The sequence below is a fragment of the Pezoporus flaviventris genome, unplaced genomic scaffold (assembly GCF_033815535.1).
Source record: "Pezoporus flaviventris isolate CSIRO_AGI_PZ_B2104156 unplaced genomic scaffold, CSIRO_AGI_Pfla_v1 ptg000066l, whole genome shotgun sequence".
Classification (NCBI taxonomy): Eukaryota; Metazoa; Chordata; class Aves; order Psittaciformes; family Psittacidae; genus Pezoporus; species Pezoporus flaviventris.
Genome location: NW_026892614.1, coordinates 2,889,812 through 2,913,043, shown reverse-complemented (window position 1 = coordinate 2,913,043; position 23,232 = coordinate 2,889,812). Strand labels below are relative to the sequence as shown.

The 23,232-nt window shown below is 55.2% G+C and overlaps 3 protein-coding genes across 7 annotated transcripts in view; 2 read left to right on the top strand and 1 right to left on the bottom strand.

Annotated features, from left to right (window-relative positions):
• The window catches only part of SLC29A1 (solute carrier family 29 member 1 (Augustine blood group)), a 34,070-nt gene extending 25,033 nt beyond the window's left edge, over nucleotides 1-9,037 (top strand). For all 4 annotated transcript variants that reach the window (XM_061470949.1, XM_061470951.1, XM_061470950.1 and 1 more), the window contains 12 exons: nucleotides 1,413-1,495; nucleotides 1,935-2,016; nucleotides 2,287-2,459; nucleotides 2,665-2,804; nucleotides 2,989-3,123; nucleotides 3,297-3,394; nucleotides 3,726-3,816; nucleotides 3,941-4,032; nucleotides 4,150-4,258; nucleotides 5,472-5,557; nucleotides 7,275-7,474; nucleotides 8,044-9,037. In XM_061470949.1, the coding sequence (XP_061326933.1) occupies nucleotides 1,467-1,495; nucleotides 1,935-2,016; nucleotides 2,287-2,459; nucleotides 2,665-2,804; nucleotides 2,989-3,123; nucleotides 3,297-3,394; nucleotides 3,726-3,816; nucleotides 3,941-4,032; nucleotides 4,150-4,258; nucleotides 5,472-5,557; nucleotides 7,275-7,474; nucleotides 8,044-8,155 (1,347 nt within the window). In that variant the 5' untranslated portion in view covers nucleotides 1,413-1,466 and the 3' untranslated portion in view covers nucleotides 8,156-9,037. The remainder of the gene's footprint in view (nucleotides 1-1,412; nucleotides 1,496-1,934; nucleotides 2,017-2,286; nucleotides 2,460-2,664; nucleotides 2,805-2,988; nucleotides 3,124-3,296; nucleotides 3,395-3,725; nucleotides 3,817-3,940; nucleotides 4,033-4,149; nucleotides 4,259-5,471; nucleotides 5,558-7,274; nucleotides 7,475-8,043) is intronic.
• Nucleotides 9,038-9,924: 887 nt separating this feature from the next.
• Nucleotides 9,925-16,223, top strand: HSP90AB1 (heat shock protein 90 alpha family class B member 1). Of its 2 annotated transcripts, XM_061470947.1 has the most exons (12): nucleotides 9,925-10,039; nucleotides 10,136-10,282; nucleotides 10,423-10,629; nucleotides 10,912-11,071; nucleotides 11,271-11,404; nucleotides 11,894-12,205; nucleotides 12,619-12,784; nucleotides 12,968-13,158; nucleotides 13,419-13,566; nucleotides 13,841-14,109; nucleotides 14,780-15,113; nucleotides 15,632-16,223. In XM_061470947.1, exons 2-12 carry the CDS (start codon nucleotides 10,136-10,138, stop codon nucleotides 15,739-15,741), a joined length of 2,178 nt encoding a protein of 725 aa, XP_061326931.1. In that variant the 5' UTR covers nucleotides 9,925-10,039; the 3' UTR covers nucleotides 15,742-16,223. The 2 variants fall into 2 exon arrangements, 1 of the variants encoding a protein (XP_061326931.1); XR_009746530.1 differs by lacking the exons at nucleotides 9,925-10,039; nucleotides 15,632-16,223 and adding an exon at nucleotides 14,217-14,282 and having other exon boundaries at nucleotides 10,074-10,282; nucleotides 14,780-14,915.
• Nucleotides 16,224-18,280: 2,057 nt separating this feature from the next.
• SLC35B2 (solute carrier family 35 member B2) lies at nucleotides 18,281-22,783 on the bottom strand. The gene is made up of 4 exons (XM_061470945.1): nucleotides 22,395-22,783; nucleotides 22,091-22,284; nucleotides 21,692-21,852; nucleotides 18,281-20,415 (listed from the first exon to the last, which is right to left on the bottom strand). Exons 1-4 carry the CDS (start codon nucleotides 22,574-22,576, stop codon nucleotides 19,477-19,479), a joined length of 1,476 nt encoding a protein of 491 aa, XP_061326929.1. The 5' UTR covers nucleotides 22,577-22,783; the 3' UTR covers nucleotides 18,281-19,476.
• Between the last annotated feature and the right edge of the window lie 449 nt (nucleotides 22,784-23,232).

Below are 23,232 nucleotides of genomic sequence, written 5' to 3'. Positions count from 1 at the left end.
GTTTGCTCGGGGACAAGCCGTGGCCCCGGTGGGGCAGCAGGGTGTCAGCTGTGTTTGCAGATCCCCCTGCTAATCCAGGGCTAGGGCTCAGGGCACCTCCTGCCCACAGAGGCACTGGCAGGCTCCTGGGAGGAAGTTCTGGGATGTTTTCTCTGGAAGCCCAGGTGGCTCCCAAGGGCAAGGCAGGAGCTGTCTGCACGGGCAGGCAGGGGAGTTGTGCTACAGGTGGCTCTGGCATCAACAGGATGGTGCATGACAGGTTGGTGGGGCTCTGGGTGCCAAGCAGACATACCTGTCATCCTGCTCTGGCTTTTCCAAGGAGCCAGCAGGCTTCCCAAATCCCTCTCCACATCCTGCCAGCTGTGTTTTGGCTCCATCGCAGCTGTAGGCTCCCCCCCCTGCAGCAACACACCAAGGGAGGAGGCGAGCTGTGCCCAGAACCACGCGAGCACAAGGGACGGGCTCCGCTGCCTTTAACACATACTGGGGCTGGCAGGGACTACAGATCCCAGAATGCTGCTTCCTGCCTGCCTCCTCCCATACCTGGCAGGGAGCAGGCAGGGATGCTGTAGCCGGCAGCAGCGGTGCAGCCGGCTGAGGGACATGCCCTGGGTGGGCCAGGGGCTCAGCACCGAGAGCCTCACTGCAGATGACGGCCTGGGAGAGGTGCTGGAACACCCCATGCTGCGCTGCCGGGACTGGAAAAGAACGAGGCAGGCCTGTGGCTTCTCTGGGCGGCTAATCCCACAGTGCCCCAGGAAGAGGAGGGGGGAACTGGGGAAGGAAGGTCCCTTTCTGGGACTCCGAGGGCTACAGGGTAGTGGCAGGCGCTGGGCAGGTGGTGATGGGGGAAAAAGAGCAGTGGGTGCTGGGGGAGAGGGAGCAGCAGTGCCAGGGATGCCCTTGGCTTTCCAAGGTGACCCAGGAAAGGGCTGTGAGCACCCCAGGGAAGTGGGAATTAGAAGCAGGGTTTTGCGTTGGTGGTTCTGGCCGCAGAGGCTGCAGAATTAAATGTGTCTTTTGTGCTGCTGTGCCCCAGGCATTGGAGGGAGGTGGGGAGGGCAGAGGGTGGACACAGCCTGCTGCGCATATGCTTTGCTCACAGCCCCGGGATTGGGGACAGAGAGCTGCAGGCTCACAAATCCCTTAAGAGCCTGCTGCGGAGCAGCTGGGCAGCCAGGGCACCTCAGGAAAGCAGTGTCCCTCGTGGAGAGAAGGCTTCCTGTGCCCCGGCTGAAGGACTGGGCCACAGCTTTCCAAAGCTGTTGTGCTGCGCTCTCGCCCTTTGTTGGCTCTGTGTGGCTCCCTGTGGAGCACTTACCTGGTGGCATGGCCGGGGGGGTTGAACCCAGCACTGCCCCTGCCTGGCCTGTGTCCCTCACTCCATGTAAAATTCTCTGTTTGCTTTCCAGACGGAGAGTGGCCACGAGACTCACTGGGACCTGTGCTGAATCTTGCTGCACAAGATGACAGCAAGAGACGGGCCCCAAGATAGGTAATGCCAGGTTGTGGTGTAGGTGTGGGGGCACGTCCAGGATACCAGGAGGTGAGGGAGAGGACAGGGGCACCCAGCATCTGTGGGACCCCCTCTCCTGCATGCTCACTGGGATACTGAGCTGTCCCTTCCCTGAGGTGCTCAGCTTTTCCATTACAAGTGGGCTGTGACCAGGACTCTGACTCCCTCCCAGCTCTGCTGACAGCTGCTGTGTCTCTGGGTACCATGTGCCAGCCTCCCTCTGCCTTCATACCATCCTGGGGAGGGTCTCCCGTGGCCCTCCTGCATTCCAGACTAGCAGGGGCTGTGGGGCAGGACAGCAAATTCCACCTTCCCTCCTCCTCCTCCTGGTGCCTCCCACTGCTGTAGATAGTCAGAAGCGATGCCTGTTGCCTCCCTGCCCACTGTCCCACTCCAAACCGCTCTGTCCCCTCTGCAGGTACAAAGCTGTCTGGCTGATCTTCTTCATTCTTGGCCTGGGAACACTGCTGCCATGGAATTTCTTCATGACCGCCAGGGAGGTGAGGGCTTCCTTCCTGCTGTTGCCCATGACACTAATCATCCCCTGTCACAAGTAGGGACCATGGTGTAGGTGTGGCAGCACAGCACATAAGAGCCCCCAGTTTACTGAGCTCCCTACAGGAGACAGAAGCATGGGTGACTTGGGTGGGACGAGTTGTGCTGAGCAGCAGGAGGGCTGGGCATGGGGCTGGAGAGGGACAAGGGTTGCCTGAGTGTGCTATGGGGAGACCTCGCAGCACCTGGGCCCCACCAGGCTCCTTCCCTCTCAGTATTTCATCAGCCGCCTCGCAGACCCAGAAGAGAATAGCCGTGGCTGGAACCAGACCGGTGAGGCTCCTGCGTCCCCATCCTACCTGCAGTCCATGTTTGACAACTTCATGACTCTCTGCGCCATGGTGCCCCTCCTCATCTTCACCTGCCTCAACTCCTTCATCCACCAGCGGTGAGCCTTGCCCCGTCCTTGCCATCGCCAGCCCCCATCGGGCTGCCCAGCCCTGGCCCATTCTGCCCCAGTTCTGAGCCAAGCTGCAGCGTGCTCAGTCAAGTCAAAGGCAAAACACCAGTCTCCGGTTCCCATGGGAGAGCTTGGCCCCAGCCTCACCGGCTTTTGGTGGGTGGGTTTTCCTCACTGAGACCCTCTCTTGCAGGATTCCCCAGCAGATCCGCATCTCGGGCAGCCTGGTGGCCATTGGGCTGGTGTTTTTAGTCACCGCAATCATGGTGAAGGTTGCCATGGAGCCTCTTCCCTTCTTCGTCTTTACCATGATCAGCATTGTCTTCATCAACTGTGAGTAAGGCAGTGGGGGGAAGCAAAGGGGCACAACCCTGTGGGTAGGGAGAAAAGCATGAAACTCACTGAGGGAGAGCCAAGGAGGAGGGGTACCTGCAGGGCAAGGACCTTGGCTCCCTGCAGAGGTGCAGTCCATCCTTGCTTTTGGTTTCTCATTTCTGCTCATCTTTTCCCTTTGCAGCCTTTGGAGCCATCCTCCAGAGCAGCCTCTTTGGGCTGGCAGGGCTCCTGCCTGCCAGCTACACAGCTCCCATCATGAGTGGGCAGGGCTTGGCAGGCACCTTTGCGGCTTTGGCGATGATCTTCAGTATTGCCAGTGAGTAATCCCAGCCCTGTGGGTGACTGGGTCTTTCCAGAGCACTGCTGTTGACAGGATCTGTTGGGATCATGCTGTAGGGTTGGGTGGAAGATGGCAGCAGAGCCTTGTCCTACCAGCCCTCATCATCTTTGTGCTTTTTCCCCCCTGTCTCCTCCCTTCCTGTGCTCCAGTTGGTGCCCAGCAACCCGAGAGCTTCATCGGTTACTTCACCACGGCCTGTGTGGCGATCGTGCTGGCAATCTTCTCCTACATCCTTCTGCCTCGCATGGTGAGACTTTGTCACCTTGGTGGGGAAGGCAGTGGGGACGTGGGACCTTTGTGCCCCATGGCAGGAGGACTGTAGCCCACCAGCACCCCAGCATTGGCTTCTACCAGCCTTCACCTCCTGGGTCAGGGCAAGCTCTACCCTGTTCTGAGGGACCTTTCTGGGATACTGGTACTGTGGGAATGAGCCCCTGGGCAAGCAGGAAAGCATCGGTACCATACACAAGTGGAGGGAACTCTTTGCCCATATTGCCCATTGCTGCTGTCACCATGCAGCCCCTGACAGCCTACTTTCCTCAGGTGTGAGTGAGTTCTCTGTGGCTGTCTCTCTGCAGGATTTCTTCCGATACTACTCCATGAAGGACAAGACAGAGTACAGTGTGTACAATGCAGAGCTGGAGACGAAGAGAGACCTGATTAAAAAAGGTGAGGGACTGAGAAGAGGAAAAGGAAAAAGAGGAAGAGCAGAAAGGAAGAATGAGACAGAAGGGCCAAATCAGATCTCAGCTTTCTGGGGTCTGCTATGCCCTATTTGTGTCTCTCCCTGCAGATGAGCCCAATGGGATGGAGCAGAGTAACTCAAAGGTCATCCCTATCCACAACCCTGATGAGAAGCCCTCGGTCATTGCTATTTTTAAGAAGGTCTGTGGTTGTCAGCCACCGCTGCGCTGCCCCTCATTATCAGGGGATGAGGAGACCAGCCCTGCACTGGTCTCTTGCTTTGTGTTTGGTACCATCCTCTTCCTTTCATCTGTCTAGCTCTGGGTCATGGCTGTGTCTGTCTGCTTCGTCTTCACTGTCACCATCGGCGTCTTTCCTGCCATCACAGCTAAGGTGTCCACTGTCCTCGGAGAGGGAAACAAATGGGGTAAGTGTGGCCAGAGATGGGGTGGGGTAGGAGGAAACTGGGAACAAAGTAAAGGGCTGAGAAAGAAAGTGGGGCTTGAAGTAGTAGGTATGCGTGGTGGTTTGAGCCTGTCTGGATGCCAGGTGCCCACCGAAGCCACCTCCTAAATGGACAGGGGAGAGAAAATATAACAAAAGGCTTGTTGGTTGAGATAGAGACAGGGAGAGATCATTCACCAATTACCATCACGGGCAAAGCAGATTTGCCTTGGGGAAATGAGTTTAATTTGGGGAAATTAATTTATTAAATCAGAGTAGGGTAATGAGAAATAAAAACTAAGCCATAAACCAACTTTCCCCTACCTTTCTCTTCTTCCCAGGCTTAACTTTACTTAGAATTTATTTACCTCCTCCCCCCCAGCAGTGCAGGGGGATGAGGAATGGAGGTTGTGGCCAGTTCATCACGTTTCTGCTGCTCCTTCCTCCTCCAGGGAGGACTCTTCACACTTTTCCCCTGATCCACTGTGGGGTCCCTCTCACAGGAGACAGCCCTCCGTGAACTTCTCCAACATGAATCCACCTCATGGGGTGCAGTTCTTCACAGACTGCTTCACCATGGGTCTCCTGTGGGATCACAGGTCCTTCAGCAAACCTGCTCCAATGCAGGCTCCTCTCACCACAAGGTCACAGGTCCTGCCAGGAGCCTGCTGCAGCATGGGCTTCCCACCAGGCCACAGCCTCCTTTGGGCAACCCTCTGCTGTGGCGTGTGGTCCTCCTTGGGCTGCAGGTGGAGATCTGCTCCACCATGGACCTCCATGGGCTGGAGGTGCACAGCTGCCTCACCATGGTCTGCAACACGGGCTGCAGGGGAATCTGCTTCATCTCTCTTGTCCCAGAGCTGCTACCACTGTTGCTGATGAGCTCAGCCTCAGCCAGTGGTGGGTCTGTCTTGGAGCTGGCTGGCATTGGCTCTGCTGGGCACAGGGGAAGCTTCTGGCAGTTTCTCTCAGCAGCCACCCCGGTAGCTCTCCTACTAAAATCTTGCCACACAAACCCAATCGAGTATGCCTGAGGGGAAGAAAAAACAGCTGTGTATGGTGGTTTGGCTGGGAGACCATTCCAGTGCTTAATGGGAAACCAGGATGACCTAGACCCTAAATACAGTCTCCATGTTAGTGGCAGAAGGCCTTGGGGCACCCTGGGCTGATCAGTTACCTTCTCCCCTCTTCTGCAGGTTTATACTTCATCCCTGTCTCCTGTTTCCTGCTCTTTAATGTCTTTGACTGGACAGGACGGAGTCTCACTGCCCTCTTCACATGGGTAAGCATGGCGCAGGGAGCAAAGGCAGATCAGTGCCCAGGCAGAACCCAGCCCCAGCCATGGCTCTGACTGAGGCTACCATCCATGGTTTGGAACAGGAAGGAGGTGCAGAGCAACTCCTGCCTGCGTTTTAAGTGCTAAGCAGAGATTTATGGGTCAGAGCCGAGAACCACAGTGTTGTCCTGTCCTCCCACCCCTCCTTTGGCATGGCTTGGATGAAGCTGCCTCCTCCACTTCAGCCTCTTTGTAAACAAACCTTCACTCCAGCTATGTACACAGCGAGACAGGATGGCGGCAGGGAAAGAGGGTGAAAGACAGGGCAGCCCAAAATAAAACCTCTGGACAGCACAGGACACAGCTGCTTTAGAGCTTTGTCCTGGGAGCAGGGCAGAGCCATGCCATGTGGGTCACAGAGCTGCCCCTGACCTGACCCCTTGCTCCTTTCTCCCCTGCCTGGCACAGAGTTGCTGGGGCTGAGTGAGGGGGGCTGTAATGGGGGTGGCTGGGGAAGGGGCCTGTCCTGTCTGTGTCTCTTCCTGCCCCCTCACCCACCCCCCAAGCGCTGTTTCCCCCTGTATTGTTCAGGCTGTTTGTTTAGAGAAGCTCCTCAGCACCACACATGTTGTGGGTCTGTCCAGGACTGGCTTCCCCACAGCCTGAAGCTGCTTCTGCCCTGGCCACCACTGCTGGCTGCCCTTGGCCTTGGCTATGAGCCGCATTGCCTGGTGTCCAGGCCACAGCCTCTCCGGTGGGATGACCCAGCAGGAGACATTTCCAAAACAAGGCTGTGTGGAAAGTCTGACTGTGTGTGGTTTGGGCCTCATTTCCCTGGTTGGGGCCCCACTTGCTCCTTTTCTCCTCCTCAAGCAGAAGAGGCTGCTGCTCTTGCTAGTTTGCCCAGGGATGCAGCAGCTGTCCTAATCTCAGCTTTCCCCATGTTCACGCAGTGTCCCTTGGCTATGCCAGCTCAGGAGCTCCTGAGGCAACTGGGGGTCCCTCCTGACCTCAGACTAATGAGCCCCATCACCTGCAACCCTGGCACCTCGTTGAGGGGACCCCAGCTGGAGCCAGGAATGTCTGGTACCAGGGCCTGCCTCGGTCCCAGCTGCAGGAACAACACGGGGATGGTGCCTCCTCTTCATCCCAGCCTCACATGTCCAGGGACTCTGCTAGGATCCAGGAAGACTATAACTCAGTCTGTGCTTTTCCCAGCACTGTCCGGAACAGCCCCAGCGTAATCCCTTTCCCAGATTGCTGGATCTTACCCCGCTTGGCTGGGGGATGGTGTAGGAGGCTGAGGAGCTGGTTAAGGCCCAGTTTGCAGGCCCTGAGGTGCCAGAGGGGATTTACCTCAGCCAGCCTTGTCTTTGAGGCTGCAGGAGGAGATTGTATGAGCATGAACAAGGCTCTCCTGCCTGCCTGTTTTTTCCAGCAAGAGTTTAGCAATAGCCCACAAGCCCAGCTCAGTGTTTTGGCTCTAATGCTCCTGCTCTCCAAGCTGGCTGGGACAGGACTTTCAGACCTAGCAGGACCTCTGTACCATAGGTGGTGATGCTCAGATTTGTTGCAGCAGAGAAAGTCAGCAGCTGTGCCATCTCTGTGGCTCCTCCACAGCCCCAGTGTAGTAGGGACAGCCTCTGTATAGCCCCAGCCAGCATCCCATGGGATAGAGAATATCCCCTTCTCAGCTGCTCAATGACCTGTATTTTTCACTCAGCCCGGGAAGGACAGCTGCCTCCTGCCAGTGATGGTGGCCCTCCGTGTCATCTTTATCCCTCTTTTCATGCTGTGCAACGTGCAACCCCGTGACTACCTGCCTGTTGTGTTCTCTCACGATGCCTGGTACATCGTCTTCATGATCTTCTTCTCTGTCTCCAACGGCTACCTGGCCAGCCTCTGCATGTGCTTTGGGCCTAAGTGAGTAAGAGCTTTGGATGTGGAAGGGCTGTTTCCACCCCAGATGCCAGCCCCAGCACGACTGCTGGAGCCTGCCTCTGCTCAGCTCTCGCATCTTGAGAAGGGGGTGCAGGCGCAGAGGGGAACCTCAGGGAATCTCGCTACCTCAGAGCAGACAACCCCAATGTCCCATCTGCCTTGTGCCTCCACATCTTAGAGATGAGGAAGCTGTTGTTTGGGCTCCCCATTTCCCCCACCTGCCATGCTGGGGAGCACAGCACCCACAGCAGGGTGAGCAGCCTTGCTGGGATTCAGCCAGGCAGGCTGCAGTGCATGGGGCAGGAGCCAGGGAGGGGTGTCCCTGGCTCTGGAAGCTTGAGGGAAACCTGCCTGATGCACTCTGCTCTTACGAGCCCCTGCTTTGGAGGCAGGCTCTTGGAGCCAAGGCGGATTTGCTCTTGCTATTCCTCTGCGCAGAGGAACACAGCTTCTGGCTCCTTTGTGGCCTCCTCCCAGCTCTCCGTTGAACTTAGCAGGGCACGGGACACACATCCCCTAGAACACATCTGATAACCTGTTTTTCCACCTAGGAAAGTGCTCGCCCATGAAGCAGAGACAGCTGGAGCTGTCATGGCCTTTTTCCTCTCACTGGGCTTGGCCCTAGGAGCTGCCGTCTCCTTTCTGTTCCGAATTCTTATCTAGCAGAGGTACCTGGAGGGTGTAGGGACACCGAGAGACGGCTCTGCATCCTCCTCCAAGACCCTGGACACCTTGGCGCCGTGGGGAGATAACCCCTCACGCCTGCCCCTGCCAAACCGCACTGCCACGGCAGATGTTAGACCCAGGGACGGTTCCACTCCTGCAGGACTGGCCTGGCTCCTGCCATGCTTGGCTGTGTGATGCCTTCAGGCCTCCGTGCCTTCTTCCCCATGCTGTGTGTGTGTAAGACCCCCGGGATCTCGCAGAGGTCCAGTTGCCTCCCACGCTGTGTAATTTCCCCAGCTCAAGGCCAAAAGCCATTCCCAGCCTCCTTCTCCTCTTGACAGAGTTGAGGGCTGGTATCCAGTGTTATTCTTCACTTGCCCTGGTCCCTGAGGCACCGAGGGACTTGCTCTCCTCTCCTTGCAGGGGCCTGGGAACATCCCACTTCTGCTGCTGAGATTGCAAGCAGGCAGGAGAGCCCCAGCCAGCCTCCCATCCCTGCTGTCTGCTCGGCACACATCCCACTGCCCAGCAGTATCCCTGAGCATAGACGTGTCCTACCCACATAAAGAGCCCACACCGTGGCTAGGCTGAGGGAGGAGGGGGTCTCCACACCCCGCCTTCTCGCCCTCTCCTTGCCTTTGTCCCCCTACTTTGTGTGTGTGTGATTGTTACTGTGTTTCTGCTTCCTGGTTGTGTGACGGGATGTCTCACTGCGGGCTGCAAGAGAAAAGGCAGCAGCTCCCTTCCCACCCAGGCTGCCCTCCCTGTGCCCGCTTGAGCTGCAGGGGGAGGCCTCACCTTCCCCTTGCCTTCCCCATCCCTCGTCGGTGTAAACGCGTCTGTACAGTTGCCGTTTTCTATAAAAACACTGAAACACCCTTTGGGTATGTGTGTGTCTCCATCGCCACAGGGCAGAGGGCTGTGGAGGGGTTAAGGGATGGAGGCAGCAGGCGCTGCCATAGCCAGCACCGGCCGGTGAAGCGGCTTGTGTTCCCCCAGCAGGCTGGCTCAGTGGAGCGCCAGCATGGGGACGGGTTGCGGCCCTCAGGGCTCACCAGGGGAACACCGGCACTTACAAGGGAATGGGCCTGCGTATTTTGGGGTGCACTGACCCGCAGCACACACACCCGAGACCCTTCCTTTTGCCTGGGAACAGCCGGAGTGCCACCTCCTGCTCCCGGGGGTGAACTGCACCCCCTGCCAGCGGCTGCCAACCCGCGGCAGCCACAGCCACCCCTTCCTCAGCCAAAGGCTTGCGGGACAGGGTCCTCTCATCCCACCTCCGGCTTCCCCGCACCCACAGCCCCGACAGGGAGAATAAAACATGAGATTTATTTTAGCCTTGAACGCTAAAAATATAGCGCACCCAAACGCTGTTTTCCGATGGGATACACTTTACTCTCAGACCCTGACGTGCTCCCCACAGCCCGGCCCTTCCCGCCATCTCGCCCCCCTCCTCATGCACAGGGTCTGCTTACACCCCACCTCGGGCCGGCAAAGCTGCGCGGCTCTCAGCCTCGGGAATGCCGCTGGGACAGCAGAAACCTCCCGGGCCCGCGGCCGTAGGGAGCCCAGAACCAGCCGCTACCTCCAGCATCACCCACGAACCCTATAGAAGCCTCTGGAAGCAGATCGCTACTTCTGCCCGCCGCGATGGTATTCTTCCGCTGCCGGAAGCGGCATGAAGCTGAAGACTGCGGCCCCCCTCCACCATGGCCGCCGCCGTTAAAACGGCAACGCTGATTGCCACTTACTGTGAGCTGCCAGAACCAGGGACGTTTTAAGGCGGAAGGAGACAGTGTGTGGTGAGTCTCGGCCGTGCCTAGAAAAGGCGGCCGGTGGAAGGAGCTTGTCTTTCGGCGGTCGGAGGCGCCTGACACGGTGGGGCGTGTGCGGTCTGTGGAGCAGGGCCGGGCCGGGCCGGGCCGGGCCTGGTAGGGTTCTCCTCGGTCCTAATGGGCTGTGCTTGCCTTGCAGATGCCTGAGCAAGTGCAGCGCGATGAGGAGGATGCGGAGACCTTCGCCTTCCAGGCGGAGATCGCCCAGCTCATGTCGCTCATCATCAACACCTTCTACTCCAACAAGGAGATCTTCCTGCGGGAGCTCATCTCCAACGCCTCTGACGTGAGCACGGACCCCTTCCTCGGCGCGGGGGGGAGGCTGATGTCCCGTGGGGGTGCCCAGGGAGAGGCGGGTGTCTGCAGCGGGAGGGAGGTGTGCGCGCTGAGGGGGAAGGCGGCGGTGAACATCACTCTCTCCCCTAGGCATTGGATAAGATCCGCTATGAGAGCCTGACTGACCCCTCAAAGCTAGACAGTGGTAAGGATCTCAAGATTGACATAGTGCCCAACCCCCGGGAGCGCACACTCACCTTGGTGGACACTGGCATTGGGATGACAAAAGCAGACCTCATCAATAACCTGGGCACCATTGCCAAATCTGGAACCAAAGCCTTCATGGAAGCCCTGCAGGTGGGTTGTCTTTAGCTGCATGAGGTTCCTAGGGCCTGGGCCACAGGCTTGCACTGGAATAAAACCATACCCATGCTGCCTTTTTGGCTGTGGTAGCTGTTGGTGTGCCCAGCTGTGCTTCCGCGCCTTCCTAGCAGCAAGGAAAAGCCGAGGGTAGGGCTGGCTGCCTGTTGGCACTTGCGTTTTTCTCTGCATGCTTGACCCAGTTCTTTGCTGCTGTGAATCATCTGTAGACATCTCTTGTTTCTTCACTGATCTGTCAATCTTTCTCTACTTTCACAGGCTGGTGCAGACATTTCCATGATCGGACAGTTTGGTGTGGGTTTCTATTCTGCCTATCTAGTGGCTGAGAAAGTGGTTGTCATTACCAAGCATAATGATGATGAGCAGTATGCTTGGGAGTCATCAGCTGGCGGCTCCTTCACTGTCCGAACTGACCACGGTATGTATTGTACAGGAAATCCACAAATATGTTTACCTGCTAGAAGCATTCCTTTTTTTGGTGCTTTCTAGAGCTATGCTGCAATGCCAGTCACACTTGTTAGGTGTCAAGTAGTGTTTAGAATCAAGAAGCTGGTGCTGCTTGTACTCAGCCCTTTAACGCTATGCCCTGAAACACTGTTTCTCTCAATGCACTGTAGGTGAGCCCATTGGTCGGGGCACCAAAGTGATCCTGTATTTGAAGGAGGACCAGACAGAGTACTTGGAGGAGCGGCGTGTCAAAGAGGTGGTGAAGAAGCACTCTCAGTTCATTGGCTACCCCATCACACTCTATGTACGTAAGGGAAGGACTGTGGGGACCCATTGGGAAGCTTGGAAGCAGGGGTGGGTGGTTTTGCGAGCAACAGCCCAGAAAAGGGGAGAGTAACTTCTGTTCCCTTCCATAGCTTCAGGCTACTGGGTATTGAGCAGTGGTGCTTCCAGCTTCTGTGGCCAGAGATGATTTGAGGATGGGGCTTACTGGAAGGTGAAGGTGGTGGGTAGCCAGACACACTATGGGCCTTTGATCTGTGCAGCTGGAGGTCATCTAAACCAGCTGAGGAGGCTTGGTGGTTTTGTGCCCCTTGTCTCATCTTCTCAGACACAGCTTTTGGTTGCATGTGCTGTGGAGGGACTCTGAGGGCTGGCTTTAGGAGAAGCCCTGCTTTTAGATGTTGCATTTGTTGGGCCTTGGAGGATACTCACTTCTCTCACCTGGAGCAAAAGGTTTCCTGGTAACAGTTGCCAGGGGATAAACCTGACTCTTGCTTGTCCCTTTCTCCAGACTGAGAAGGAGCGTGAGAAAGAGATCAGTGATGATGAGGCAGAGGAGGAGAAAGATGAGAAGGAAGAGTCAGCATCCAAAGATGAGGAGAAACCCAAAATTGAGGATGTGGGCTCTGATGAGGAGGAAGAGGAAGGAGGTAAAGGCAAGAAGAAGACTACCAAGAAAATCAAAGAAAAATATATTGACCAGGAGGAGCTGAACAAGACCAAGCCTATTTGGACACGCAACCCTGATGACATCACCCAGGAGGAGTATGGCGAGTTCTATAAGAGCCTTACCAATGACTGGGAGGACCATCTGGCTGTCAAGGTGGGTGCCGGACCACCCTGGCTTACAGGGTGAGGCAGAGGGCCCCTTTCCAGCCCATATGCAGAGCTACCACATGGTTGGGCCTCAGTTTGACTGAGGGCTCCAGGCCACTTGGTGCCTCAGCCTGCACTGCAACTCCGATTCAGGTGGAGGGGTTGGTAGTGCTAGCATAGAATTGGGATGGGAGCATGTTTGGCCCCAGAGAGACATAACTTCTCTGTGCAGGACTGCTGGATGGCAGAGATCCTTGGCATGTAGGAAGAAGTGAGGCTGAGGAGAACAAATGCGAGCTGCTTGGATGTGCCAGGCCTGCCAGCCCAAGTGCTGATGAGCAGTAGTTCAGCCTGGCCACAGTGGGCCCTGGGGCACAAGAGAAGCAAACTGGCAGCTTTTTTTCCTTCCTGTCTGTGCAGCACTTCTCTGTGGAAGGGCAGCTGGAGTTCAGGGCCCTGCTTTTCATCCCACGCCGTGCCCCTTTTGACCTCTTTGAGAACAAGAAAAAGAAGAATAACATTAAGCTGTACGTGAGGCGTGTCTTCATCATGGACAGCTGTGATGAGCTCATCCCTGAGTACCTAAGTAAGAGCCCCTTACCTCTGTCTCCCATTATGGAGCTAGGGCTACCACAGCCTGTGGTACTGTTCCCAGTACAGAGTGGCACGGCTGGCACGGGCACACAGCAGTCAGTGTCTTAATGCTTTTCCTCCTGTGATGAAGCTCAGAGCTCTTAACCTGATGCCTGTTTTCATTTCCCCTACTCAGACTTTATCCGGGGTGTTGTGGACTCTGAGGACCTGCCTCTGAACATCTCCCGTGAGATGCTCCAGCAGAGCAAGATCCTCAAGGTGATCCGCAAAAACATTGTGAAAAAGTGTTTGGAGCTCTTCTCCGAGCTGGCAGAGGACAAGGAGAACTACAAGAAATTTTATGAGGCTTTTTCCAAGAATCTGAAGGTGAGTTGGCACCCTGCACCTGCAGGAGGGGGTGGCCCATGACCTGTCTGCCTTGAAGAGCAGCCTTGTCCCCATGCTATGTCTTCTCTGCATGGGTGTTGGGATAGTGGGCCCCAGAGACTTTGTGGGCATCTGGTGGCTCTGGCTGCCCTAAGCCCAACACTCAAATGACTGGGGGTGGGAAGAGGTGGCTGTGCCTCAGGTGGCCAAGTGCATGCACTTCCCATGCTGGAGGCTTCATGCATCTCCTCTGCTCCCAGCTGGGCATCCATGAGGACTCAACCAACCGAAAGCGCCTTTCAGAGCTGCTGCGTTACCACACATCCCAGTCAGGTGATGAGATGACTTCGCTTTCAGAGTACGTGTCCCGTATGAAGGACAACCAGAAGAGTATCTACTACATCACAGGTGAGCCAGAGCTTGTCCTAGTGAGGTGGAGGCAGGTTACCTGCCAGCCAGCCTGTGACTTAGAGCAGGCTTTTCCAGGTAGGTGCTGATGCCCTCAGCAGACCTTCCTGGCTGAATCGCAGCCTGTTGCTGCGCGCTTGTGGAAGACCACCAGGCTTAGAGCCCTGGCTGCATCCAGTTTCATGCTAGGGGTTCTGAGTGACTGGTGCTGTTTGTCCTGCTGAAACCAGCTCATGTCTTGGTGACATCTCATTTCTACACCTCACAAACACAGGGGAGAGTAAGGAGCAAGTTGCCAACTCAGCCTTTGTGGAATGCGTGCGGAAGCGTAGCTTTGAAGTGGTGTACATGACGGAGCCCATTGATGAGTACTGCGTGCAGCAGCTCAAGGAGTTTGATGGCAAGACTGTGGTATCAGTCACCAAAGAGGGGCTGGAGCTGCCTGAGGATGAGGAGGAGAAAAAGAAGATGGAGGAGAGCAAGGCCAAGTTCGAGACCCTCTGCAAACTCATGAAGGAGATCCTAGACAAGAAGGTGGAGAAGGTGAGATGGGCAGGGTGCTCAGCTCTGGGCTGGAGGGAGCAGGGCTGGCTCTCCTCTGTGATACAGGCAAGGGCCCCAGCTCAACACATGCCTCTCATCTCCTGCAGAGGAGCCGCTAAAGGAGACTGGAGATCCCAGCATGCACCATCTTGCTCTAAGCAGCCAGGCTGCAGGTGAGGGGCACTGACCCAAAAACGTGCATTGATGGGAGAAGGTAAGTGTCAGAAATATCAGCGGGTGCTGAAGGTGCTGGCTGAGCTGTCCAAACCAATCTCTGCAGCAGTCATAGAATCATAGAATAGTTAGGGTTGGAAAGGACCTTAAGATCATGTAGTTCCAACCCCCTGCCATGGGCAGGGACACCTCACACTAAACCATGTCACCCCAAGGCTCTGTCCAACCTGGCGTTGAACACCACCAGGGATGGAGCATTCACAGCTTCCCTGGGCAACCCATTCCAGTGCCTCACCACCCTTAAAGAACTTCCTCCTTATATCCAATCTAAACTTCCCCTGTTTAAGTCCTGGAGCTGCTTGAAGGATCTGTACTTGCTTTGGAGTGTCCTCAGGTGACCCTGGGGCAAATACCTCTGTGGTATCCTGTGTCTTGTGGCTGGGCCCAGTCCAGGATGTATGGACCTTGCTCAGCTAACCCTTGGCTACATTGGCAGGTAACTGTCTCAAACCGGCTGGTCTCATCTCCCTGCTGCATCGTCACCAGCGCCTATGGTTGGACAGCCAACATGGAGCGCATCATGAAGGCTCAGGCACTGCGAGACAACTCTACCATGGGCTATATGATGGCCAAGAAGCACCTGGAGATCAACCCTGACCACCCAATTGTGGAAACCCTCCGCCAGAAGGCTGGTGCTGACAAGAATGACAAAGCTGTCAAAGATCTGGTGGTGCTACTCTTTGAGACTGCTCTGCTTTCCTCTGGCTTCTCCCTGGAGGATCCACAAACCCACTCCAACCGCATCTACAGAATGATCAAACTGGGGCTTGGTAGGTGTCCATGCAGCTTCTCGGGGCTGGAGTAGGTCTTGAAAGCAACTAAGCTGGTCAGGCTAGCGTGTACTGTCTTGGGGCAGGGGAGGCCAGTAACCATGGTGCTGGTGTGCTGTGCAGAACTGGCTCCCTACAGAAGGTGGCTAGGGGCAAGTGGAAACGTGGAATTAAGGTACTTTGGGTGGGTCTCAGGGCTCCAAGTGGACTGTCCTGTCCTCCCCAGGGCAAGGAGCCACTGCCAAGCTGCTCAGATCACAAGTCAAGACTTTTTGCTACTTGAGTGGATGCCAGAAATCTGTTGTGGGAGATACGACCCTTTTGATAAAACAGCTTGTGCTTGTACCCAAGTTTTTCCTCCAAATTTGCTATTTAACTAAAAATGTAAATCAGGAGATGTGGCTTGGCATTAACTACTGGATGCTAATAGTCCTGTCCCTCAGACTGGGAGCAGAAAATGCCTTTGCGATCAGGTGTCACTTGGAGGTCTCATCCTTCCCTTTTCTCCCTTCTCCCAGGCATTGATGAAGATGAGGTGATTGCAGAGGTACCCAGTGCAGCTGCCCCTGATGAAATTCCCCCTCTGGAGGGAGATGAAGATACATCCCGCATGGAAGAGGTAGACTAAAGCAGGAGGAAGCCTCTTCCCTCACCTGCCAGGCCTCTGCCCCTTATCATGTCTGCTTAGGGGGGGCATCTGCTGCTACCAGCTGCCACTGACTCCTTGCTGGTGTCTGTTTTGGGTTTGCTTGTCTGGGGTTGTTTTTGGCAGGGTGCAGGAGGTCATCATTCCCTGTTTCTCAGTAGTGAGTGATTCAGACAGCCTGAGGCATGTCTGTTCTGTGTCTTTCTGCTTGTGTAGGAACAGCTCCCATCAGCTGATGGGGAGTGGAGGTGAGGAGGCATCAGACTTCTCCTCTGTCCCCACCATGGGGTCTTCCATGTTCCCAGTAGGCATCAAACTTTGTTCTACTGGGGTGGGAGAACCCTTCCTCTGAGCTGCTGCTTCCCTGAACCCCAGGGTAGGATATTGTATTTCAGTTATGTTTTGTTTGTTTTCCTGGGGCTTTTATGTTCTTCTGAAATTAAAGTATTGAAGAATGTGATTTACCTACCAGGGTCCCTTGTATTTCATGCTTACCTTACAGAGGAAAGGGTCTCAGCCTGTGCCTGAGGGTAATGGGCTATTGGTCTCTCCCCTTACCCTGTGACTGGTTTTCATACTGCTTTAGGTGATCTCTACCCTATCCTATGCCCGCCCAGGCACCAAGAAGGGGGTAGGAGAAACGCAAGGCCTGCTGTGGAGGCAGGGACATCTCCAGTGGGCAGCTCTCCAGCTGGACTGTTGCATACCCACAGCCTGGGAACAAACATGTTCCAAACTGCACATGGAGCTTCTGCCAGTGCCTGAGCCTGGATTGCTGCTGGCTGGTGTGATCCCTGGGGCAGGAGCTGTGGCAGGAGCCATCTGCTTGCTCTGCTGTGGTGCAGGGCAGGGGGGAAGTGACAGCTCAGCACTGTACTCCAGCTGTGTCTCTTCAGTTCTTAGGCCAAAAGGCTTCATTCTCTGGACTCCTCCTTTCCTCCCACCTCTAGCCTGCTCTTTCTGGGCTTCTGCAGCCTGTGGCGGGGGGGAGGTTGGCAGTATCTGGCCACCAGTATCTGGGGTCTTTTGCCTGCATCCCCTGAGAAGCCTGGAGCATCTGATTAATCTACTGCTTGCACTGAACTCCCACGAGTGGGGTTTTGTCACCCTCAGCCACAGTGCCTGGGGTTTGTCAGGGAAGAGTGACACCAATCCAGTTCTCTGTCTGCCTGCCAGCCACCACAGGCACAAAATGGAGTGGGCTTTAGCCAGTGTCCATCTTCAGCAGGGAGGGAAGGAGGCAGCAGAGCCTGCTGGAGTCTCTCGCTGCACATCAAGGTGCTGTGCTGGCTGTATGGGCAGCTGTCAGGGTGCTAGGGCAGTGCTGGAGTTGAGCTGGCAAATGCCTCCAGCATGGGTTTATCGCCCTCAGGAGAGGAGGGGGTAAAAGTGTTTAAAAGAGGTTTCTGCCTGGAGAGGAAGGTTTTGCCAAATATCAAATCAGTAAAATCATGCCCCATCCCTGGCAGTGTTCAAGGCCAGGCTGGACAGGGCTCTGATCAACCTGGTCTAGCAGATGTCCCTGCTTGTGGCAGGGAACAGGATGAGCTTTAAGGTGCCTTCCAACCCCAACCATTCTATGGAAGTCCAGTATTTTTAACTCTCTTTTGGGGTTTTGTTTCGTACTGTTTTCAACTCTGCACTTACATTAGAGAGATCCCATTCCAACCTGGCACACAACGTTTTTATTTTTTTTCTCCCCTCTTCTTTTGACTGAAGTAAAAATTCCATTTTCAGTCTGTCAGCAGGTAGTGGGGGCAGATGTTTGGGGTGGCATTTGCAGAGGCAGGATGAAGGGCTATGAGGCTGCACACACACTTTCAAGAGCTTAGAGGTAGGAAAGGAGTACAGGTGAAACCTCTGGTACCCCTGCTGGCACAGCACTGTGGTAAGCACCTCCTGGCCCTAGTCTCCTCCTCTTGTAGCCTTCACCTAGGTCTCCCCTTTCTCCAGTTGTTAGGCCAGGGCCTGTTTCTGACCCAAGACCTCACTGTGACTGGATTGCATAGGCCTACAGCAAAGGTTTTCCACCAGGTCTCCACAAACACCAGCAGAGGCCTTCACTGGCTCTGGTGGGGAGCCTGTGGAGCTTGTCCTGGTGCAGATGCACCTTGTAAATGATAGGTTCCTCCAGGCCTTGCCCTAGCACTGGTGACGCAGGCCTCTGCACCACCCCTCTGTAGGTACACAGGCTGTAGCTACACCCTCTGGGGCTGCCCAAGCTGCACCATGAAGGAAATCCTGGAGCTGAACCAGGCTAAAAGCTCCTCCACCTCCCCACTGGCATAAGCAGTGGTCCAAACTTGGATATGCTCCCCAGTCATGTGTGCAAAGATCTCATGTCAGGCTTTGTAGGTTTAGGTCCAACCTGCCTGGGTAGAGGCACCTGTGTTTGGAAAGAAAAGACAGATCTGCTGTCCTGAGGAGACTATTGAGGAGGGACACATGAAGGGCTGGGAAGTCTCTCCCCTCCTTTGAGGTAGCTAGAAAAAAAATATAAAAAGAACATGTACCCCCAGGGCACTATATGCAGCATATTTTTAATTTAATAAAATAAAAAGAGAAAAAAGTTGCCTTTCAAAAGTACCAAAACCTGCTGGCTTTTCAGTCAGGTTGTGTTGAGGAGAAAAGGGTTAACCAGTGAAACCCAGGCTCCTGGGGAAGAGCAGCTTCCATTGCTCCCTCCCTTGCTGCCTGGGGAAGCAGGTGCCCAACTTGCTCATCCCCTGCTGCCTGTGGAGCAGGAGCAAGGCACCACAAGCAAGTTCTGCCCCACTGCTCAGCCCCCCCAGGCACAGTGGGGCTCTGGCCAGCCCCAAGAAAGCTGGGCCTGGTGCCTCCAGTTGGCAGGAAGAAGAGGGGCTGTTTGTGCTTCTCTGAATGGCAACTGCAAAGCCCAGAACCTGTGGCACTAAGGCACCCCAAGGTGATGCTGGGGCTTCTGGGCAGCGCAGCCTTTGGCCTGTGACAGCAGCGGATGTAACCAAAAAGCAAACTAGAACAACTCAGCAAGCCTGGAGAACCGTACTGGCCAGCCTGGGCTAAAGGGTGCGGAGAAAAGTGGCTCAAAGCAGGGGTAAGGAACTGAGAAAACCAACCACGGAGGTACCGGCCTGCACTGCAGAGTGCTCTCAGAGCAGAGCCCAGGCCTGGGGTAGGACAGGCTGGGAGTCCTTCCCTTAACTATGCTTGTCCTACCTGGAGCACCTCACCTGCTTTGGGACAGGCTCAGGCTGGGATTTGTCTCACATGGAGTTGTTCAAAAAAGAAAGCTAGTGTTCTGCTTGCCCTTTCCTCCAATTGAACTCTGTAGCAGTGACAGAAATGGAGGAGTGTTAGCCAGAGGCAAGATGGTGCCAGGGAAAAGAGCTCCCTTATTCATCAGTGACTTTGGAGAAGCCACAAGACAGAGGTGGAGCAAGAGTACCAGCAGCCTCATGCTGGCTCTCCCCCAGGATGTGAGCCCCCAGGCCCATGCCTTGCCTGAAAGTCTTTGACCTATTAAGGCAAACGGAAAGGTTTGGAGCTGTGGCAGCCCACAGCATTCCCTGGGCTTGTTTCAGCCCCTTCCCCAGGAAAAGCAAGTGGAAATGTAAGTCACTGGTCCAGCCTATCCGTACCCCACCCTGCTCCTCAGTGGGTTCTCAGAAATCAAGCAAGTATCCCAAGGCAGAGGCAGGACAGCAGGCACGGCTTAAACACCATGACGCCAGCTCCTTAGACCTTTTGCACAGGGGTTTCGCCTGGTGGGAGCTTCTTACTGCGCTTCTTCATGCGGCTGCGGGCATAGACACGGAGGAAGAGGGCCATGAAGACAACAGCTACACCCAGCCCACCCACAACAGTGACAGTGTGCCCGTAGATGAGGCAGGAGAGGAGGATGGCAAAGGCCTGGCGTAGTGTCATGATGATGGTGAAGACAGCAGCCCCAAACTGGTTGATGGTGTAGAAGATGAAGAGCTGGCCGCAGGCAGAGCACACAGAGAGCAGCACGGCATGGGCCGTGAACTCCGAGTGCCGGGACATGAAGCGAACCGACTCCAGCAAGGCACCCTGCTCCAAGAGCGAGCCCACCGTGAAGAGGCAGGAGAAGACGTTCACACCAAACATCATCTGCACAGGAGACATCTTGTAGGCAAAGAGGGCATCCTGCCAGTTGGAGGTGAAGCTGTCAAAGATAATGTAGCCAGCCAGGAGGATTATGCCTGAGAAAGTGGTAACAGTGGACACGTGTCTGTTGGGAGCACTGGAGAGCAGGAACATGCTGACTCCCACAGAGATGAGTGCAGCAGTCAGGTACTCCCAGTACTCATAACTCTTGCGTGACACCAGTTTGCCCATCATCATCACTGGGATCACTTTGGAGGCCTTGGCCAGCACTTGGGTGGGGAAACTGATGTATTTGAGTGCCTCATACTGACACCAGCTGCTGAGGATGTTGGAGAGGGAGGCAAAGGAGTATTTGTACATGGGAGCCCCATGGCGCGGCTGCTTGGTCAGGGCACAGTACAGACCAGCCACCGTAAAGGCCAGGATGCGGTTCATGAACACAAGGAACTGGGAGTCCTTGAACTTCTCACCGGCTTCTGTTTCAGTGGCACCATAAGTTCTCGTCATCACACGCTCCTGCAAGACGCCCCATGTGAGGTAGGAGGCCTGCAAAGCAGGAGCAGCACAGGAACAGTCAGGACCCACAAAGGGCAGCTGCAAGCAGTTGCAGGAAGAACAGACCCCCGGAGATCCTTGCTTGCCCCAGCGTTGCCTCACCCTCTGTGTGGCAATGTGACCCTGGGAGATGGGGCCACCTCCCACTCCACCCCTCTGAGGGAACCCAGTGTCCTGTCTGGTTACAACCAGGAACATCCTGCCCCACACAAAACCTGCTCAGTTTACAGCCTCTTCAAGGGGAGAGAAGCCCTCAAAACAAACATCCGGGTGTACTGTGAGCCGTTACACTGTAAGCTCCCTGTTGAACCAGACCAAGAATCAGGAATAGTTAGCAGTGCATTGCTGCAGGTTCGGTGCCAGCTCCCTGCGGCAGGTCCTGCCAGTTTTCCCAGTGGCCTCTGCATTGTTTTTGTTTTTACTTCCAGTTCCCTAGGCTCAGTTCTTCCACCCAAATCTAGTCTTAAACCCAGCAGACAAAACTGTTCTCGAGGGACTATGGCTGTTCTGGCTGCCACCTCTGCTATGCCTGGTGTGAAAGCACCAAGCCCCTCGCAAAAGTAACACAGAGTTCCTCTCATCACACATCCCCTCCAGAGAAACAGGCACAGAGAGATGGAAGGACTTGCTGGTGAGCTGCAAGTCTGAATGGATGGGGTAGTCTGCCAGCAGGTGGATGTCTTCTGCTGGCTGCATGGGGTTTTCTCTCATAATGCCCATGTTTCTATTTTTAGTCCTCAGAGACCCCAAAAGCTGCCCTTCCTAATGACACTCGGGCTGTAGCTGAGACTTAGGAAAACTCACATTAAAAATTCCTGTTTATCTGTAGCTGAATTCAGTAATTCTCCCCAGTATTTGAATCTAATCCATCAAGGTAGGATATACATCAGCCCCAGAAGATTACCCAGAGCTAAGAGGGAAATGAGGGCTAAAACTAACTGCTACTCTGACACGAGGGCTAGAACAAAAGCAGCCCTAACAATGTGCTGAATCACAGGATTTTCCCTATCCATGGCTGCAGAGGACTGCAATCAGATGGCCAGTAGTCACAGCCCAAATTACACCAGTTTAAACGGACCTCCACAGCCCTTAGAGGTGACACAGCACCTCTGGTGGACTACCCTGGTTGAGAGGCTGTCCCCCAGCCTCCAACCCTGCCCCAATCAAGGACAGCACTTGCATCCTTGCTTTTCAAAGAACTGATGGCCACAAACCCACTGCCCACGCCCTCCTCCCAGAGAGGCATGGCCACTCATGGGGCCCCTACCTGTAGACCAGCAGCACAGAAGAGCAGCTTGAAGACCTGTCGCGCTGTAGAGGACTCTGTGGGCTCTGCTCGGGGTGGCAGGGAGCCATCCTCCTGGTGTACAGACTTCACCTCAGAGCCAAACACACACGATTTGATGACAGGGAAGCAAATGCCTCGGCCTGAACAGGGTAGGGAAACACAGAGACAAGTGTTAACCAGAGCCTTGGGCACCACAAGCTGCATCAGCTTGAGAGGTGAAGCCTCCCTCTTTACTGAGGCAGCTCTGGGATGCATCTCTGTTCAAGCCTGGTCTGACAAAGGAGGTTGCGGAAACAGCCTGTCAGCACTGAACAGTGTTGACCAAGGGGGTGCAGAGAACTCAGAGGCAGGATGTGGAAGGGAAGCTCCTGCCATTACCTGTCTCCAGGTAATTCCTTCTCTTGAAGTACTGGATGAGGAGGAATCCCGGCACCACAATACTCGCGTAGCCAGCAGCATTAACAAAGAAACGGAAGAGCCAGAAGTCGCCCCATGAGTCCTGCAGGGCAGGGACGATCTCTTCACCAGTAGCCATCGTAGGGAGGGAAGCCAGTACAAGGGGAAGGCAAAATCTGTGCAGAGAAAGAGGCAGCTGATGGGCTGCTAGTACCTGGTCAGCTCAGCTCTGCATGCCCACACCTCCTGCTGCCCAGCCTGCTCCCCACCAGCACCCAAACACTACCCCAGCGACAGCAGTGATGAAGGCAGCACATGGAGTAGCAAATGCTCTCTGGAGTTGAAGAGCATATGCCACACATTTATAAGTGCTTCTGTTAAGGGTGTTTGCTCTGGGTTAGGAACACGTGGACTTGGAAACTTCAGTTTCCAGCACTGGAGAGATTGTTTGAACACTGTTGTAACCATCAGATTCTGACAACGCCCTTCCTCCAAATGCTAGAAGCACCTTGCACCTCGCCGTTTTAGGTTAAACTTTAGCACAGCTCCCAGCTGGAAAAAAAGTAAAGGTCATTGAATGGAAAAAGTGACTCCTACCTACAGCTCGTGTTTCAAGCCTGTGGCCAGAGCCGCCTTCCTCTGAGAGCAATCAGCTCAGAGCTTTCCCCTCCGGCTGTGCAGGTGAGTGGAGGAGAGCAGGGAGGGCTCAGGCTGTCAGCCTCCCCCACCACCCCATGCAGCCCTGGCAGAGATCGTGCCAAGGTATTCCCCACAGCCCAGAGGAAACTACCAGGGTCACCCACGCAGCAGGACACAGCCAGAGAACAAGGCTGGGAAGGAGCTTTCCTGCCAGCTGCCTGGTTGGGATTTTACCAGGACTATCTGATAAGGCATGGCTGATATTATTCAGCTACAGCCCTAGCAAGTGACCTAGCCAGCTTTAAAACAGCTTTAAAACTCCCTGAAGGAGTTCCTCCCTCTGCTGTACCCTCACAGAGACAAACCTGTGATATTCAGGGGCCACACAAAGAACAAGAGCACCAAGTACACAACAGAATGAGCAAGCAGGCAAGAAGTTCCTACACCCAAGGCCACATGTGCATCCCCCCACCTTGCAAAGCAAT

Coding starts and splice junctions, on each gene's coding strand:
- SLC35B2 (XM_061470945.1), bottom strand. CDS start 22,576: ATGGTTACAACAGTGTTCAAACAATCTCTCCAGTGCTGGAAACTGAAG. Junction 22,285..22,394: donor TCATCACTGCTGTCGCTGGG/GTAGTGTTTGGG, acceptor TTCTCTGCACAG/ATTTTGCCTTCCCCTTGTAC. Junction 21,853..22,090: donor AAGGAATTACCTGGAGACAG/GTAATGGCAGGA, acceptor TACCCTGTTCAG/GCCGAGGCATTTGCTTCCCT.
- HSP90AB1 (XM_061470947.1), top strand. CDS start 10,136: ATGCCTGAGCAAGTGCAGCGCGATGAGGAGGATGCGGAGACCTTCGCC. Junction 12,206..12,618: donor AGGACCATCTGGCTGTCAAG/GTGGGTGCCGGA, acceptor CTGTCTGTGCAG/CACTTCTCTGTGGAAGGGCA. Junction 15,114..15,631: donor AATGATCAAACTGGGGCTTG/GTAGGTGTCCAT, acceptor CCCTTCTCCCAG/GCATTGATGAAGATGAGGTG.